The sequence below is a fragment of the Coregonus clupeaformis genome, chromosome 34 (genome assembly GCF_020615455.1).
Source record: "Coregonus clupeaformis isolate EN_2021a chromosome 34, ASM2061545v1, whole genome shotgun sequence".
Lineage (NCBI taxonomy): Eukaryota > Metazoa > Chordata > Actinopteri > Salmoniformes > Salmonidae > Coregonus > Coregonus clupeaformis.
In genome coordinates this window covers 12,815,016-12,835,028 of record NC_059225.1, presented here as the reverse complement: position 1 = coordinate 12,835,028, position 20,013 = coordinate 12,815,016, and the positions used below count along the sequence as shown (strand labels likewise).

General features: G+C 44.5%; 1 protein-coding gene across 7 annotated transcripts in view; it reads left to right on the top strand.

Moving 5' to 3' along the window:
* The window catches only part of LOC121549664 (band 4.1-like protein 3), an 82,796-nt gene that overhangs the window by 9,701 nt on the left and 53,082 nt on the right, over positions 1–20,013 (top strand). For 6 of the 7 annotated variants that reach the window (XM_045210436.1, XM_045210434.1, XM_045210438.1 and 3 more), the window contains exons 2-3: positions 8,452–8,585; positions 8,903–9,106. In XM_045210436.1, coding sequence (XP_045066371.1) covers positions 8,463–8,585; positions 8,903–9,106 — 327 coding nt within the window. In that variant the 5' untranslated portion in view covers positions 8,452–8,462. Of the gene's footprint in view, positions 1–8,451; positions 8,586–8,902; positions 9,107–9,827; positions 9,844–20,013 lie in introns of those variants that run through there. The other variant, XM_045210437.1, reaches the window with a different exon arrangement.

The following is a 20,013-nucleotide window of genomic DNA, read 5'->3' as shown; positions in this document are numbered from 1 at the left end:
CAATCCGTATGTAGCCAATTAGCAATGCTAATGATAACCATCTTGTGGGTAGACAGAAAGACTTATCAATTAAATGTTTAAGACTTACCTGACAGAACTATATCATGATTATTTATATCAATTAGCAAATTCAGCCATGAGGTGCTGCAGCAATAGGCCTAACAGCAGAAACATGGCTAGACACATTCCTCTCCTGCTAGATGCACAATTAAAGGGGAATTACATAAAAAATCATTAGTTTTCAAACCTAAAAAATTGTCTTCTGAAGTGATTTAAGCATTGACATGGACTCAGAACATCAATTTTCATTGTCCTATATGAATAATTGGTAATATTGAGAGTAAAAAACTGACAAAAATCCCAAACCAGGAAAAATAAAACTGAGAAACAGAATTTGGGAAAACACAAAATATCATTTTATGGGGCCTGTCATACCAAATACTGTTTATTAACCATTCTTTTACCAGGTATATTGACAGAAAACACATCTCTTGTATACCAAGGACCTGGGAAGACATGCTTGCGACATGTTTCATAAAAAAAAAAAGTAGCTCTCATGCTAGAAAAGGTTGGAGTCCCCTGACTTACACTATGTAAATTAAACATTCTTTACTTAGTAGTATTTTTTTGTGCATTACACTGTTCAGTCAGAAACAAGGAAGGCATACCTGGGTTTGATTGAATAGGGCTCCTAGCCTAACAGTCTTAAAGGTCCTTGGATACCATCTGTTAGCTGTACCAGTAGACTCCCAGTGATTGCTCTAAATGCTAGTTAGCAATGGCTCATGGAACTACCTTAAAATTCCTTCATATACAGATAAATGTTTTATTCATGTTCATCTGACTCTGGTTAGTAGAAAAAGGGCTTAATTGGCAAAAAAATACAAATAAAGGACTTAATTTAGGGCAGGGCGGTATACCGTATTTTACGATATACCGGTATTGATGCACGGACCGGTTTTGGTTTTTACTTCACCTTGTATAACGGTATTTGAATGTTTGGTTTGTTAGATGTGATATGTGTGTGTGTAACGTCCATTTTTATAGTTTACTTCGCTACTTGAGTCATCTCTCTCCGATCTCTCTCTCTCTCCATGCCGCTTTCCACACAGACCTAGCCCCGCCCCCTGTCACTCAAAGAGCGCATTTGTTGTTCCTCGACCTGACACTTGCGTTCAGTCTGCATGGTCAATACAGCACATGCAACAATATTGATGACAATGATGCTGTTTTCACTTTGCGTAATATAAATCCACTAGCTGTCTATAATTACACTATTAATTTGTGTTTCTTACATCTGCAAACAGCTAGTTTGTCTTTTCTTAGCAAGTTGGGCCTAAATCTTGTTAGCCACTAATGCTAAAATGCTAGTTAGCTGGCTAGCTAGCTAGCTAGCTAGCTAATAAATGTACTGAGTCAGAGCAAACACAATTAGCTATACAGTCTGATAATTCCAGTGATGGTGTATACCTAAATCAGCATGCTGTTTGTGCAACAGTATCTTCAAAATCAAAGAGGAATATGCGAAGTATGAATATGTTAGCTACATGAAGTAGCTAAGAGAAAACAATCAATGTAGCCAAAGATTATAGGGTCTCCTAGGAAACACTTATCAACACTTTGGTTGCTAACCTGTCACAATAACTCCTCCCTGGCATTTTCATTCATTGTCAAGTCAAACAACACTATATTCAAAGTGCCCACTATTATATTCTAACTATAGAATTTGAATAATCATTCTATTTCCATGATTCCAACAGTTCACCGAAGTGTTTTGCTCTAAATCGGAAGACAAATCGCAATTGCAACATTTGGTTAAAAATAAGGCCTCGCTTGTTTTCTCATTTTGTGCAGCCCTACATGGCAGAGTGAAAATTATCTCAAATGAGTGCGGGAAATGCAGAAAATTATTTTGGGTTGAAGTTGAATTGAACAGTATAAAACAATCAGAATGGATAAAGACCCATTGAAATCACTTAGAATGTAGAACTTGTATTATTCAAAAACATAAAATACTGTCATACTGTCCTTTTCTTTTTAAATACAGTGATATGATATTTGGGCCATATAGCCCAGCCCTAATTTAATTGGCAAAATCTTGCGCTATCTCTTTAACTCTTAGTGCCTGATTTAATCCCTGACCCTCCATGGAAGAAAGGTGACATGGGGAAAGACAATCTTATGCTAGAGGATTGGGACAGGCCCACCTATGTTAAAGGATTGGGACACACCCCATTTATCTCTCTCCAGGGGTCAGTGGGGCTCTCAGAGCATTTCCCAACATCCCCTCTGGCGGAGTGCTCGTAGCGGCTCCTGTCATTACCCATCAGCCTCTGAGAAGCGGAGCATGCTGGGGGATATTTTTAGATTTCTGAAAGAAACGAGAGGGGGAGGGAAAAGAAAGGAAACCAAGCTGTTGCCTTCTTCCTGTTTGCCCGGATTTGTTTGATATGGAGTAAAAACGCGATTGAGATGAGATTGTCCTCAGCGTTTGTAAGCTTTATTCTTCTCTATCTCACTCACTCGCTCTATCTCGAACTCGCTCAAACGTTATCTCCCTCCCTGGCCCCTCCCTCTCTTATTATCCTTTCATATCTGGGCTGCTGTGTCTCTCGCCCTCTTTGACCCTGGTCGTGTTTAGTCTCCGTAAAGCAAAATCAACTCTATATTTCCCCAAACAAAGATAGCATCACACTGAGGCAGAGGCAAACATCAAACAAGTTTGACAGGAGAGGGAGATGATTGTGGCTCACTGTTTTATCGGAGTCAACCTGTTCAAGAGACCGACCAGCTTGAAACAGCAAGTGCTCAGAGTCATTCCCAATTCAAACACCAAATGATTTCAATTATTTAAATCACATACACTACACAGCAGGCTCTGTTCCAATACAACAGTGGACCTTGCGCAATGAAACATAACTTGGTCTGTTCCAATAACAGCACTGGCATATAACTTAGAATGCAAGCCCAATACATTGCTTATTCCAAGTGTGCATGGTATGCTAGTATGGACAATGGCCATTGTATCACTGATTCTTACCCACAGGCCTCTAGGAATCTCTTTTAAATTCTACACTCTGGCAGTGAGGAAAAAGCCTACCCATTGGTTAAAAATAAGAATATAACGATGGGCTCCAACAAAACCGTCCAGTTAAGACTGGTAAAAGTGAGAGATTGAACTGGCTAAGTCCAATTTTCAGTATGGCTATAAAGACTATATATAGAAAAGTATGTGGACACGCCTTCAAATTAGTGGATTCGGCTATTTCAGCCACACCCGTTGCTGACAGGTGTATAAAATCGAGCACACAGCCATGCAATCTCCATAGACAAACATTGGCAGTAGAATGGCCCGTACTGAAGAGCTCAGTGACTGTCAACGTGGCACCGTTATAGGATGCCACCTTTCCAACAAGTCATTTCGTCAAATTTCTGCGCCGCTAAAGCTGCCCCAGTCAACTGTAAGTGCTGTTATTGTGAAGTAGAAACGTCTAGGAGCATCAACAGCCCGGCCGCGAAGTGATAGGACACACAAGCTCACAGAACGGGACCGGCGACTGCTGAAGTGTGTAGCGTGTAAAAATCGTCTGTCCTCAGTTGCAACATTCACTACCGAGATCCAAACTGCCTCTGGAAGCAACGGCAGCACAATAACTGTTCGTCGGGAGCTTCATGAAATGGGTTTCCATGGCCCAGCAGCCGTACACAAGCCTAAGATCACCATGCGCAATACCAAGCGTCGGCTGGAGTGGTGTAAAGCTCACCGCCATTGGACTCTGGAGCAGTGGAAACGCGTTCCCTGGAGTGATGAATCATGCTTCACCAACTGGCAGTCCGACAGACAAATCTAGGTTTGGCGGATGCCAGGAGAACGCTACCTGCACCAATGCAAAGTGCCAACTGTAAAGTTTGGTGGAGGAGGAATAATGGTCTGGGGCTGTTTTTAATGGTTCGGGCTAGGCCCCTTAGTTCCAATGAAGGGAAATCTTAACACTACAGCATACAATGACATTCTAGACGATTCTGTGCTTCCAACTATGTGGCAACAGTTTGGGGAAGGCCCTTTCCTGTTTCAGCATGACAATGCCCCCGTGCACAATGTGAAGGCCAAACAGAAATGGTTTGTTGAGATCTGTGTGGAAGAACTTGACTGGCCTGCACAGAGCCCTGACCTCAACCCCATCGAAAACCTTTGGGATGAATTGGAACTCCGACCGCAAGCCATGCCTAATCGCCCAACATCAGTGCACAACCTCACTAATGCTCTTGTGGCTGAATGGAAGCAAGTCCCCGCAGCAATGTTCCAACATCTAGTGGAAAGCCTTCCCAGAGGAGTGGAGGCTGTTATAGCAGCAAAGGAGGGACCAACTCCATATTAATGCCCATGATTTTGGAATGAGATGTTTGACGAGCACATACTTTTGGCCATATAGTGTATAACACATAGCATTTCTATTAACCACAGTTCCCCAATTACATTAGAGAGGATCTGTAGAGTTGCTGGCTGTTGCTTCACAGGGCTTGCTTGGTGGTGAAGCAGTGTCGAGTCTTTCTGGGCCTGGATGAGTTAACCAGCCAGTGACCCATTAGACATGAGTCATGGGATGAGTGGGGAACATACTGTATGATGAATAATACAGACTCATCATTACTCCTACAGCAGATTCGTCTCTACTCCTACAGCAGACTCATCACTACTCCTACAGTAGATGAATAATACAGACTCATCACTACTCCTACAGCAGACTCATCACTACTCCTACAGTAGATGAATAATACAGACTCATCACTACTCCTACAGCAGACTCATCACTACTCCTATAGTAGATTCATAATACAGACTCATCACTACTCCTACAGCAGCCTCGTCTCTACTTCTACAGCAGACTCATCACTACTTCTACAGCAGACTCATCACTACTTCTACAGCAGACTCATCACTACTTCTACAGCAGACTCATCACTACTTCTACAGCAGACTCATCACTACTTCTACAGCAGATGAATATGATTATGTTGCTGTAGCTGGGCGTGTTGGGGAGGGGGGCAACAGAGTTTCTACTCATCAAGAGAAATCCTCCAGATTAGTGAGAGCGCATGGCTTTATCGTATCTCTAGTCCATTACTCTCTCCTCATCCATGCCTCATCTGACAACAAGCGTCTCTGCTCTCTATGCTCCCTGTTTGTTTCTCTTTGGTGTCATTGGCAGGGGCTTTTGGGTAATCTATTTTCTCATCTGTCCTTCCTCATCTCACAGTTGTAGCCAAGGAGTAAAACGTGTTTGATTGACAGTCAATAAACTAATTAAAAACCCTTTATAAAGGTAACGTATTTGTAAAGTGTTACCAAAAAATTATGTTCTACTCCCCACTTTTACCCTTGGAGAGATATCCATTCCCCATCAGCACAAAACAACAGGCCACATTTGGGAGCGGTTCATTTCAAAGTCTAATGCCCTGGTTTAATGTGGCCGTCAATTCTATTAGCTTCTATCCGCTCAAGGACAGTCTTTTTACCTCTTTGAATTATCCCCTGGCATTTAGTCCTTCGCCTTGGCAATGGACTATTTTCTGTCATGTTCAGAGGGAGAAATATGCTTATTGTTTTCAAGAAAAGACACATTCTTTCTCTATATGTAAATTGGAATAGATTATACAATATTTGCAGTCACCGTTAGACTAATGAAGCTAAGGTTATGCATGTCAGGGAAACGTTGTCTAGTAAAAAGAAAAATTGATCATATTCTTATGAGCATTTTTAGCATTAGGCTGTGTGATTTGTATGCTAATATCTGATTACATCCACACTGGCAGGTAGAGCATCTTTACAAATCAATGCTAATGTGTTTTTGGCCAGAATCTCACCGCAAAGTTACATTGTTCTAATTTCTATCCAGGCATTGTTGATTATAATTTGCATTATTATAATAATTTTGCATTAGGCCTGTGTTCTAATCTAAATCAGAAATTAGCATCTTTCTCTAGCATTTCGTTTTAATTTGCACAGGCATACTCATGTCGCCTCTTGGCATAGCCAGTCTACGTCCCTTCTCTTCCAGCTTTTCCATTAGCTTTGTCCTGAATCTCCGATATGAAAAAACACTAAAAGTCATTTTGGAGATTGGTATTTGGTATTGGCGTTTTTATTGCCTACCAATGGTTTCCATGCCAACGGGGTCCTTCTAGCTGGCTTCCTCTAATCTGTCACCTGTTTGGTTGGAATAAACAGAGGGAGAGCTTATGGTGTGACATCATTCTGCCTGGCCAACAGTGCACAATGACCTATATTAGAGATAGTCGATTAAACCAAGGGAATGTTCCACAGGCTTACGGCCCACAGAGCCCATTTCAAACCCCGCTAGGGTAAGCCTGCTGTTGAATGAGGAGGAATGAAATGCTCTCAAATGACTGTCTCTAGGGGATGTGTAGCTGGGTGGACCTCACAGTCTTTGTAGTGTCTATAGTTTTGCAATGGTGAGCATTAATTGAATTAATGCATTATGAAATGAACGCAGTGAGTTCAACGCCAGTTCATGACATGTTGCTGAGAGTTTGTTTTCGTAAAATGTTAAACAACTTGAGTGCAACATTGACTTGGTTCCTCAGTAAAGCACATGGCTCGTAACTGCCTGTTTCAGTAGTAGCTGATGGGGTGTGGTCCATATCTGAACCCTGTATACTCTGGCTGCCATGGGTTGTAGTGGCACTGGGTGGTTGGGGGTGTGTGCATGCATCAGCATTTTTACCTTTAATGTTTCTGTGTGCATGTGCATGTGCATGTTTATGTGCGTGTCTGTGTTTAAGTGCATGCAAATGTGTGTGTGTGTGTGTGTGTGATTGTGTGTGAGTGTCTTCACCTCAACTTTAACAAAACAGGAAAACAGTATGTACCTGGGCCTGTCTGATATTTGACACTGTGACTAAAATATTTGTTGAAACTGAGTAAAAAACTAAAATATTTGGTTCATCGTGGGATCATTTGGAAAACATCCGGGAGTTAAGAGAAATGGTTTGAATTGTATATTTCTGTCCCATGTTGTGGAGTAAACACTGGTGGAACTAGAGCGCGTGTGTGTGTGTGAAGGCCACACTACTCCGGCCAAACACCTCCAGCCATGCAGGCTAAAGTTGACATACTAACGTTCACCTTTCCTTACTACTAGGATGTATCACAGATTCATTACAGCATGGATACGTCATTAATGACATGAATACATATTCACAGTGATTAATGTGGAGTTAGCACGTAGGAATTATTAGATTATAATAGGTTGTTGATATGGTGTCAAATGATGTTGTGTTTTGTGTAGTGTTTTCTTGTTTTGTTTTTGTAAAGAAGCATTTTATATTTTTACCTTACTTTGTCCTTTAAGACAGCTGAATATATTTGACCAGTAGTTATTTGACCAGTAGTTGTCCTCAGGGGAATCCATATGCACAAAATCTAAGTCCTTTTATGATTTGCTGATGGGAAATGGGAGCCATCATTTTGCGTATCAAAATATAGTGCTGTAAATTGTACTAGACTGCTGTAGTTGCCAGTTACACCTTACTTTATTTCAATTTGAAAGGCACTTGGGGAAAACTGATGGACTGTTACAATGAGACATTGAGATATATTAATGTGGGGACGACTGTGAGTTTCTCACAACTCTTCAATCATTTAATCACAGTTGAATCACTGCTGTCTCAAATAAGCTTATTATGGAGAGAAGGACTGTAGTGTCACCTCTGTTTCAACCTTGAAGCTATGTCAAATACATCAGTAGTCAAATCAATGCTGACTTTCACATCAAGTGTTTCTTATCATGGCAGTTGCCCTAGGTATGTTTGGCGTTGGCAGTGAGGAATTGTACTTAATTGCTATGCAGGTTATTCTTGATTGATCCCATATTAATCTTTTGACACATATAAGGAAGTGCTCTTCAGATGGACGATGGGGTGGTTGTAAATATGATAATATCCCTGCATTGCAGTACACTCTTAGAAAAAAGGTTTCCAAAAGGGTTCTTCGGCTGTCCCCATAGGAGAATCCTTTTTGGTTCCAGGTAGAACCCTTTTTGGTTCCAGGTAGAACCCTCTGTGGAAAGGTTTATATATGGAACCCGAAAGGGTTCTACTTGGAACCAAAAGGGTTCTACCTGGAACCAAAAAGGGTTCTTCAAAGGGTTCTCCTATGGGGACAGCCGAAGAACCCTTTTCGGTTCCAGATAGAACCTTTTTTTCTAAGAGTGTAAGCTGTCATTTTGAAGCTATGCACAAAGTATTCAGGGAGTGTATTATTATAGCGTATCCTTTTAAATTAGTTAGATTTGAGTTGTAGTTGGACATGTGGACATGTATAAGGGCATGTATTGGACCTGTTGTCTTGTGTTGAATTTGACTTCTTTTTTCAGTCTCAGTCCAAATTCTCCCGTCTCATGTTGTGTGTATTTATTTCCTGTGTTGTAGGGTGAATCGCCATGACGACAGAACCAAATTCAGAATCTAGCGCGGACCATCAGGAGGCCAGTGCGGCTTCACACCTGGAGGTGGACTCTTTCCCCCTGGCCGCCGCCCACAGCACGCCCGTCAGGAAGCAGCAGGTTAGCCACACCCACAAAATATGCACCGTCATCGTCATACAGGAAGTGAATTAGGAAAAGGCTTTATATTCGATTTAAATGGCTGAATCACAGAAACGTTTGATACAATATCAAACAGCCACATGATAATAAACAAGTCTCCAAATATTTTCTCCTAACATTCCCGTTAGATTCATCCTGCCCACCAACTATTTATTCCACTTGACCATTCGTGTAACAACCTGTTTGGTCCAAAACAAACATAATATCATAATCATACCACTTTAACATTCCCATCACGGTGCTGTGTTAAAACGTAACCCCCCCCCCCTGTCCAGAACGGTGAGGGAGCGGAGGGAGGCGTGGTCCCACAGGGGAATCAGCTGGAGCCATCGCAGGTGGAGGAGGACAGGGCCTCGTACAGGTCATCCACCAGTAAGCTGTCCAGGTCCCCCGGTGGAGGACGGAGCGTCCGCAGCTATAGGAACATGCAGTGCAAGGTCACCCTGCTCGATGGCTGCGACTACACCTGCATGGTGGAGGTGAGTGGAGGGGTTTGATGGGTCTGACTACACCTGCATGGTGGAGGTGAGTGGAGGGGTTTGATGGGTCTGACTACACCTGCATGGTGGAGGTGAGTGGAGGGGTTTGATGGGTCTGACTACACCTGCATGGTGGAGGTGAGTGGAGGGGTTTGATGGGTCTGACTACACCTGCATGGTGGAGGTGAGTGGAGGGGTTTGATGGGTCTGACTACACCTGCATGGTGGAGGTGAGTGGAGGGGTTTGATGGGTCTGACTACACCTGCATGGTGGAGGTGAGTGGAGGGGTTTTGATGGGTCTGACTACACCTGCATGGTGGAGGTGAGTGGAGGGGTTTGATGGGTCTGACTACACCTGCATGGTGGAGGTGAGTGGAGGGGTTTGATGGGTCTGACTACACCTGCATGGTGGAGGTGAGTGGAGGGGTTTGATGGGTCTGACTACACCTGCATGGTGGAGGTGAGTGGAGGGGTTTGATGTGTCCGACTACACCTGCATGGTGGAGGTGGGTGGAGGGATTTGATGGGTCCGACTACACCTGCATGGTGGAGGTGAGTGGAGGGGTTTGATGGGTCTGACTACACCTGCATGGTGGAGGTGAGTGGAGGGGTTTGATGGGTCTGACTACACCTGCATGGTGGAGGTGAGTGGAGGGGTTTGATGGGTCTGACTACACCTGCATGGTGGAGGTGAGTGGAGGGGTTTGATGTGTCCGACTACACCTGCATGGTGGAGGTGGGTTTGTTTCGCTGGTTGGGGAGAGGAGTTTAGGAGGTAATTGGGTTGTTGTGTGTGTGGGGATGGGTCGGTGTGTGTGTGGGGATGGGTTGGTGTGTGTGTGTGTGTGTGTGTGTGTGTGTGTGTGTGTGTGTGTGTGTGTGTGTGTGTGTGTGTGTGTGTGTGTGGCAGAGTTCACCAGAGATAGGGATGGGGTGGTCAGAGGCGGCAGGACCTTCATTTATCAAAGTTAGTCTAACTGACATTTCTTTATTTTATTTATTTAACCTTTCTTTTATCGGGGAGTCATACTAAGACCGGATCTTTTTGACAGATGAAAAATACTTTGTGGGGTTTGCCCATAAAAGCAAAGTTGGCTTGAGGTTGTTTTTATCACGCTGACTCAATGACCTTTCCTTATACAAATTCACCAGTTTACAGGATGGGAGGACATTAATGGTATTGTTCTACTAGAAGTCCCTAATGCTGACAATATAGTTTAGCAAGCTCATCTATATGCATGGCTCTTCCTTTTATTTCCCGTATTCTCTGATCTTAACATAATTAAAGACTATGGAATTCACTCTGCTTTTAACAGTATTGTAATAAACTCCCCTTAGACCTAATACTGGCTGTTTACATTGAAAAACACCCCACCCCCCACCACGTCTAGAGACAGAGCTTTTGGGGCCAACTTGACGTTTACCTTCTAAGCAGACATCATCCGTCACTCTGTATAAATCTGTCCTGTCCTATATATTTACTGTTTTGTCTCCAGAGACTCTGTTCTGCAGCTTCCAGCAAACTCTGTTGGACAAAAACTGGAGAGAAACCAATCTACTTAGTACAGTTTGAGCCCTGGGCTGGATTTAGACAGATTAGTCAGTACGTCCCATGGAAAAAGATGATAGAGCATTGTGGCTGGTTGGCCCAGTCGTTCGGTTGGTCGCTTGGCGTTGGTGGCCATGGGAATGTGACACGGCGGAGAGAGGGGTGTGGCCCCGGGCTTAACGTGCTGCAGTAATAATTGACTGGCTCTGTTCCCAGCAGAGAGGGGGGGGTTGTCAGGAGAGAGGAGGGGGGATAGAGGGTCAGGAGAGAGGAGGGGGATAGAGGTCAGGAGAGAGGAGGGGGATAGAGGTCAATAGAGAGGAGGGGGATTGATGGCAGCATTCGCGCAAATCTGAAAGCGCGAACCACCGCATTCAACCATGGCACGGTGACTGGGAATATGGCAGAATACAAACAGTGTAGCTACTCACTCCGCAAGGCAATTAAACTGGCAAAACATCAGTATAGAGACAAAGTGGAGTCGCAATTCAACGGCTCAGACACGAGACGTATGTGGCAAGGTCTACAGACAATGGGCGGCAGGTAGCTTAGTGGGTAAGAGCGTTGTGCCAGTAACCGAAAGGTCGCTGGTTCTAATCCCCGAGCCGACTAGGTGAAAAATCTGTCGATGTGCCCTTAAGCAAGGCACTTAACCCTAATTGCTCCTGTAAGTCGCTCTGGATAAGAGCGTCTGCTAAATGACTAAAACAAAACAAAACAAACAATCACGGACTACAAAAGGAAAACCAGCCACATCGCCGACGTCTCGCTTCCAGACAAGCTAAACACCTTCTTCGCCCGCTTTGAGGATAACACAGTGCCACTGACGAGGCCCACTACCAAGGACTGTGGCCTCTCCTTCTCCATGGCCGACGTGATTAAGACATTTAAGCATGTTAACCCCCGCAAGGCTGCTGGCCCAGACCGCATCCCTAGCCGCGTCCTCAGAGCATGCGCAGACCAGCTGGCTGGACATATTCAATCTCTCCCTTTCCCAGTCGGCTTTTCCCACATGCTTCAAGATGGCCACCATTGTTCCTGTACCCAAGAAAGCAAAGGTAACTGAACTAAATGACTATCGCCCTGTAGCACTCACCTCTGTCATCATTACATTTACATTTCAGTCATTTAGCAGACGCTCTTATCCAGAGCGACTTACAGTTAGTAAGTGCATACATTTTTTTTTTTCATTTTTTTTTTTCATACTGGCCCCCCATGGGAATCGAACCCACAACCCTGCCGTTGCAAACGACATGCTCTACCAACTGAGCTACATCCCTGCCGGCCATTCCCTCCCCTACCCTGGACCAATTGTGCGCCGCCCCATGGGTCTCCCGGTCGCGGCCGGCTACGACAGAGCCTGGATTCGAACCAGGATCTCTAGTGGCACAGCTATCACTGTGATGCAGTGCCTTAGACCACTGCGCCACTCGGGAGCCACTTGGGTGCTACTCGGAAGTGCTTTGAGAGACTAGTCAAGGATCATATCACCTCTACCTTACCTGTCACCCTAGACCCACTTCAATTTGCTTACCGCCCCAATAGATCCACAGACGATGCAATCGCCATCACACTGCACACTGCCCTATCCCATCTGGACAAGAGGAATACCTATGTAAGAATGCTGTTCATTGACTATAGCTCAGCATTCAACACCATAGTACCCTCCAAGCTCATCATTAAGCTCGAGGCCCTGGGTCTGAACCCCGCCCTGTGCAACTGGGTCCTGGACTTCCTGACGGGCCGCCCCCAGGTGGTGAAGGTAGGAAACAACATCTCCACTTCGCTGATCCTCAACACTGGGGCCCCACAAGGGTGCGTTCTCAGCCCCCTCCTGTACTCCCTGTTCACCCATGACTGCATGGCCAAGCACGCCTCCAACTCAATCATCAAGTTTGCAGACAACACAACAGTAGTAGGCTTGATTACCAACAATGACGAGACCGCCTACATGGAGGAGGTGAGGGCTCTGGGAGTGTGGTGCCAGGAAAATAACCTCTCACTCAACATCAACAAAACAAAGGAGATGATCGTGGACTTCAGGAAACAGCAGAGGTTGCACCCCCCTATCCACATCGACGGGACGGCAGTGGAGAAGGTGGAAAGCTTCAAGTTCCTTGGCGTACACACCCACGCAGACAGTGTGGTGAAGAAGGCGCAACAGAGCCTATTCAACCTCAGGAGGCTGAAGAAATTAGGCTTAGCACCTAAAACCCTCACAAACTTTTACAAATGCACAATTGAGAGCATCCTGTCGGGCTGTATCACCGCCTGGTACGGCAACTGCACCGCCCACAAGACACATACAGCACCCGATGTCACAGGAAGGCCAAAAAGATCATCAAGGACATCAACCACCCGAGCCACTGCCTGTTCACCCCGCTATCATCCAGAAGGCGAGGTCAGTACAGGTGCATCATAGCTGGGACCGAGAGAATTAAAAACAGCTATCTCAAGGCCATCTAACTGTTAAATAGCCATCACTAGCACATTAGAGGCTTCTGCTGCCTATAGAAATCACTGGCCACTTTAAGAAATGGAACACTAGTCACTTTAATAATGTTTACATATCTTGCACTACTCATCTCATATGTACAGTTGAAGTCGGAAGTTTACTTACACTTAGGATGGAGTCATTAAAACTTGTTTTTCAACCACTCCACAAATGTCTTGTTAACAAACTATAGTTTTGTGCATGACATAAGTAATTTTTCCAACAATTGTTTACAGACAGATTATTTCACTTATAATTCACTGTATCACAATTCCAGTGGGTCAGAAGTTTACATACACTAAGTTGACTGTGCCTTTAAACAGCTTGGAAAATTCCAGAAAATGATGTCATGGCTTTAGAAGCTTCTGATAGGTTAATTGACATAATTTGAGTCAATTGGAGGTGTACCTGTGGATGTATTTCAAGGCCTACCATCAAACTCAGTGCCTCTTTGCTTGACATCATGGGAAAATCAAAAGAAATCAGCCAAGACCTCAGAAATAAAATTGTAGACCTCCACAAGTCTGGTTCATCCTTGGGAGCAATTTCCAAACGCCTGAAGGTTCATCTGTACAAACAATAGTACGCAAGTATAAACACCATGGGACCACGCAGCCGTCATACCGCTCAGGAAGGAGACGCGTTCTGTGTCCTAGAGATGAATGTACTTTGGTGCGAAAAGTGCAAATCAATCCCCAACAACAGCAAAGGACGTTGTGAAGATGCTGGAGGAAACAGGTACAAAAGTATCTATATCCACAGTAAAACGAGTCCTATATCGACATAACCTGAAAGGCCGCTCAGCAAGGAAGAAGCCACTGCTCCAAAACCGCCATAAAAAAGACAGACTACGGTTTGCAACTGCACATGGGGACAAAGATCGTACTTTTTGGAGAAATGTCCTCTGGTCTGAAGAAAACAAAAATAGAACTGTTTGGCCATAATGACCATCGTTATGTTTGGAGGAAAAAGGGGAAGGCTTGCAAGCCGAAGAACACCATCCCAACCGTGAAGCACGGGGGTGGCAGCATCATGCTGTGGGGGTGCTTTGCTGCAGGAGGGACTGGTGCACTTCACAAAATAGATGGCATCATGAGGAAGGAAAATTATGTGGATATATTGAAGCAACATCTCAAGACATCAGTCAGGAAGTTAAAGCTTGGTCGCAAATGGGTCTTCCAAATGGACAATGACCCCAAGCATACATCCAAAGTTGTGGCAAAATGACTTAAGGACAATAAAGTCAAGGTATTGGAGTGGCCATCACAAAGCCCTGACCTCAATCTTATAGAACATTTGTGGGCAGAACTGAAAAAGTATGTGCGAGCAAGGAGGCCTACAAACCTGAATCAGTTACAACAGCTCTGTCAGGAGGAATGGGCCAAAATTCACCCAACTTATTGTGGGAAGCTTGTGGAAGGCTACCCGAAACGATTGTCCCAAGTTAAACAATTTAAAGGCAATGCTACCTAATACTCAGTGGCGGCTCCTGAAAAAATTCTCAGGGGGGGCAATTTTTCTGATGATTTAGGTGACCTACACACATTTTTTAAAATATATGTCCAGCAACAACATGAAGACAGGGGCAGCATATAAGTCAATACTGATATACACATTACTTGCTTAAAAAAGGCCTCATGGTTGAATTGGAAATATGTGCACCTGAGCATAATTCACAACAAGCAAGCAGGAGCTTTTGATAGAGGCTACTGAAAACATTGATGCAAGTTATAGGTAATAAGAATTTTTTATAGACTTCCATATTCTGCCCTCTTGTATAGATTTGTGAAAATGAACAGTGATAGACATTTTGCCTGAAAACAGAATTTGAAAATAATTTATAGAAAAGGTAAACACAGCTATCTGTATGGCTTTGTAAAAATGAACAACCATATTCTGGCCAATTGTATAGATTTGTAAATATGAACAACCATATTCTGGCCAATTGTATAGATTTGTAAAAATGAACATTAACAGATTTTTTTTTATTTTAAACTTTTTTTTAAATGAAAAATAACTATTTTAAACAACATCAACTGTGAACTGATTTGGGCGTGTGTGTGTTAAAGAGACAGACAGGGAGGGACAAAGAGAGAGAGAGGCTACATGACTTGTACTGAAACTGTTCTCTTCTCTCTTTCAATGCAGCAAAGCGGTCAATGACTTTCTCATTGAAATCAGGCATGCTGAGGACTAGTTCCCTCTCCATGGAAAGCATGGCCAGTGCATTCAGACGTTCCTGGCCCATTGAATTTCGCAGGAATGTCTTAACTCGTGTCAAAGTTGAGAAACATCTCTCAGCTTCAGCTGTTGTCATGGGAGTAGTTATGAGGATGTTCAACAGAGTCACAGTCTCAGAGAACGTCTCCTGGAGGTTGTAGCTCATGAGAACCTGGTACAGTGCCAGTGCACCACAGCAGCCCTTGAATTCAGGATTCTCATAGATCAGAGATAGTTCTGTCTTGAGCTTTGCCTTGCTCAGCATGGGGTATGCATTCACAGTGGCATTCAGAGCCTCATCAGGAAATGAATGGCAGTACCTTTCAAACATGTCTGCTTGCAGTAAGGTAGCACTCACAAGGTGGCCAGAGAAAGAGAACCTTTCTTTGGTGTGATCCAGGATGGTGTTGCAGACCTCTTCAGACAGCCTCTGCTTCTCCTCTTCTCTCAAAGCTGTTCTGGGTCTTTTGGCTCCTGTTGCTTCTTGCAGCTGTTGTTGAGAGGAGTCCCTGAAGGCAAACAGACCAATGTGTGTGTTGGCTTTGTACAGTATTGTTGTCTATGTGATGCACAGGTATATGCAATGTATCCATGTATAGTACAAATACTTCAGTTCCACTTAAAATGGGCAGGGATGCATAAAGTATTTAGTGTTTAAGTTAGCCTTTGTGTCTCACATAGCCTGGATGTTCAGCACAGTATACAGTGGTGCTCATAAGCTTATGAGCCCATGCTAAAGTTGACTAAAAAGAGGAATAAAAAAGAAAAGAAAATTGGTGTCCTTAAAGGTTGGATTTTCCAACTTTTTTAATTAAGTCATTAAGATCAATTTCCAAAATATGATTTTTTTATTTTTTTATTCCTCTTTTTAGTCAACTTTAGAATGTGTTCATACACTTATGAGCACCACTGTACAGTACACATAGTATATAAAATAAGCTAGATTACACCACTGGCCATATATAATGAGAATAATGTAATTTCAAACACAAATGCAGTCTCCTTTCATGCATACATTTTCAAATAAAGCTCTGCTTTGAGAAAGATCGAATGATATTGTTTAATCTTACCTTATGGCCTGCACACTGCTTGTGAAGCTGTCGAGGGCACGTTTGATGAAGACAGCATCGATGTCCTTCTTCTGTAGCTTCTGGTACAGAATGTCGACGTGGGGCATGATTTTGTGAAAAAGCCCCAGGAAAAAAATAAAATCTTCATCATGTAGCATCCTCACGTAGCCAGATGCCTCTCTCACGGTGGGCTGTTCAAATGAACCCAATGAACCCGTCCGGATGGCTTCAAAACATTCTATGAGGTCGTCTCGATTCTCGTAGACAGTGTTCACGACTCTGCTGTTGAAGTTCCACCGTGTGGATGAAGGTCTGGGCAGTCTTCGTGCAACAGTCTGGTCAAGAATGCTGGTGCGTTTGGGTGACCGGGAAAAAAAGTTGCAATCCCGCTCAGATCGGAAAAGAAAATGTTCACTTTTTTGATGCGAGAAGTAGCTTGCTGCATGATCAAATTCAGCTGATGCGCATAGCAATGCACGTAATGGGCATTCTTGAAATGCTCACGCACCTTTTGCTGCACACCAGCCTTCTCTCCCCTCATCACACTGGCTCCATCGTAAGCTTGCGCAATGAGTTTGACTTTCTCGTCGTTGGCAAAAAGACCGTTCAGTCTCTCCAAAAGCACACTGGCGATTGAGACTGAGGTTGATTCCGAGATGGGAAGGAACTCAAAAAAGCGCTCCTGCACTTTGTGGTTGCTATCTATGTACCTCAGCACAAGCACCAGCTGTGTCTGTGTAGAAACGTCCGTGGTCTCGTCAGCTTGGATAGCTACGAAGTTCGCCGACTTCACCTCCTCCACAATATGTACCCTCATGACCGCTAGCATACACTCCAGTAGCTCGTTTTGAATGGTCTTTGATGTGCCCTTGAAAACTTTAACATTTTTAAGATGGTCATCAAACACCTCATCTAATTGTGCCACAAAGTTGACAAGTCCAAGAAAAATACCAGGGTTGGTGGAGCCCTCAGTTTCATCTTTGCCTCGCAAAGCTAACTCAAACACTCCGCAAAACTTCACACACTGGATTAGCCGGCTGAGGATGTGGCGGTTCTTGCTAACCTCATCGTTGTGGCGGCGGACAGCTAGCCTGTATCCCTCATCCAGTTGAGTGGCAATGTTCACTCTCCCCAAAGCAGACAATCTCAAACAGCTATCCATGTGGGTCTTTGACAGCTCATGTTTCTTAATCTTTTCTGAAAGATGGTGCATGTCCGTTACACCAGTCGCTGTCCAAGCGGTGCTGTCTGCCGTGCCGCCTTCAGGGTGAAAGAGTAAGCAGGGGTAGCAGAAGACTGCATTAGCTACATCGCAGCCTGCTAGCCAGGTTTTTTCGTTCGTACCAATTTTTGGAAAATCCTCGGGTGTAGGACTTTCCCCCTTTAGTAGAAACCTGTTGAATTATTAAATTTGGTCTGGGAGGTCCTAATTGTTTCGTTGCCAATTTATCTTGATTTGTTCGCCGACAAAAAGGAACTTCTTTCAAAGAGACAATCGAGTTGCACTGAACGCTAGCCATCTTGACAGTAGTACGTGAATTGATTGACGCTGCTACCCGCTCTTTTCTTAGTTATGTTCATGGTTATGTTACGTATGACGAAAGCGAGTAAGTGCAAGCCCTCCCGAACCCATAGAGATTGTATTGAAAGCTCTGATATTTGAAAAAAAAAGATTTTAAATGAGAGTCTATGAGAGACTTCTGGGGCGATTTTCAACCTGACTGAAATCGCCCCAAAACGGGCGGGGCCATTTGAAGCACGACTTTAGCCTGATTGGACATTTAGTGGCAGATCAGACGTCTAGATTAGAACACTGATAACTACTGTTGCCGTGATATAATTGATTAGAAAAAAAATCCCTTCCTTTTCCCGTTTGGCAGTGCGTCGCCCATATCGCCCTAATGAACACACCGCCCCTGCTAATACTAATTGAGTGTATGTAAACTTCTGACCCACAGGGAATGTGATGAAATAAATAGAAGCTAAAATAAATCATTCTCTCTACTATTATTCTGACATTTCACATTCTTGAAATAAAGTGGTGATCCTATCTGACCTAAGACAGGGAATTTTTACTAGGATTAAATGTCAGGAATTGTGAAAAACTGAGTTTAAATGTATTTGGCTAAGGTGTATGTAAACTTCCGACTTCAACTGTATATACTGCATTCTATTCAATAATATTCTACTGTATCTTAGTCCATGCCGCTCTGTCATTGCTTGTCCATATATGTATATATTCTTAAATCCCATTCCTTACTAGTGTTGTGTGTATTGGGTATATGTTGTGAAATTGTTAGATATTACTTGTTAGATATTACTGCACTGTCGGAGCTAGAAGCACAAGCATTTTGCTACACCCACTATACCATCTGCTAAACACGTGTATGTGACAAATACATTTTGATTTGATTTGATTTGGATAGAGGTCAGGAGAGAGGAGGGGGATAGAGGTCAGGAGAGAGGAGGGGGATAGAGGTCAGGAGAGAGGAGGGGGATAGAGGTCAGGAGAGAGGAGGGGGATAGAGGTCAGGAGAGAGGAGGGGGATAGAGGTCAGGAGAGAGGAGGGGGATAGAGGTCAGGAGAGAGGAGGGGGATAGAGGTCAGGAGAGAAGGGGGATAGAGGTCAGGAGAGAGGAGGGGGATAGAGGTCAGGAGAGAGGAGGGGGATAGAGGTCAGGAGAGAGGAGAGGGATAGAGGTCAGGAGAGGAAGGGGATAGAGGTCAGGAGAGGAGGGGGATAGAGGTCAGGAGAGAGGAGGGGGATAGAGTTCAGGAGAGAGGAGGGGGATAGAGGTCAGGAGAGGAAGGGGATAGAGATCAGGAGAGAGGAGGGGGATAGAGGTCAGGAGAGAGGAAGGGGATAGAGATCAGGAGAGAGGGGGGGATAGAGGTCAGGAGAGAGGAGGGGGATAGAGGTCAGGAGAGAGGAGGGGGATAGAGGTCAGGAGAGAGGAGGGGGGATAGAGGTCAGGAGAGGAAGGGGATAGAGGTCAGGAGAGGAGGGGGATAGAGGTCAGGAGAGAGGAGGGGGATAGAGTTCAGGAGAGAGGAGGGGGATAGAGGTCAGGAGAGGAAGGGGATAGAGATCAGGAGAGAGGAGGGGGATAGAGGTCAGGAGAGAGGAAGGGGATAGAGATCAGGAGAGAGGAGGGGGATAGAGGTCAGGAGAGAGGAAGGGGATAGAGATCAGGAGAGAGGAGGGGGATAGAGGTCAGGAGAGAGGAGGGGGATAGAGGTCAGGAGAGGAAGGGGATAGAGGTCAGGACAGAGGAGGGGGATAGAGGTCAGGAGAGAGGAGGGGATAGAGGTCAGGAGAGAGGAGGGGGATAGAGGTCAGGAGAGGAAGGGGATAGAGGTCAGGACAGAGGAGGGGGATAGAGGTCAGGAGAGAGGAGGGGATAGATGTCAGGAGAGAGGAGTCAGGAGAGAGGAGGGGGATAGAGTTCAGGAGAGGAGGGGGATAGAGGTCAGGAGAGAGGAGGGGGATAGAGGTCAGGAGAGAGGAGGGGGATAGAGATCAGGAGAGAGGAGGGGGATAGAGGTCAGGAGAGGAAGGGGATAGAGGTCAG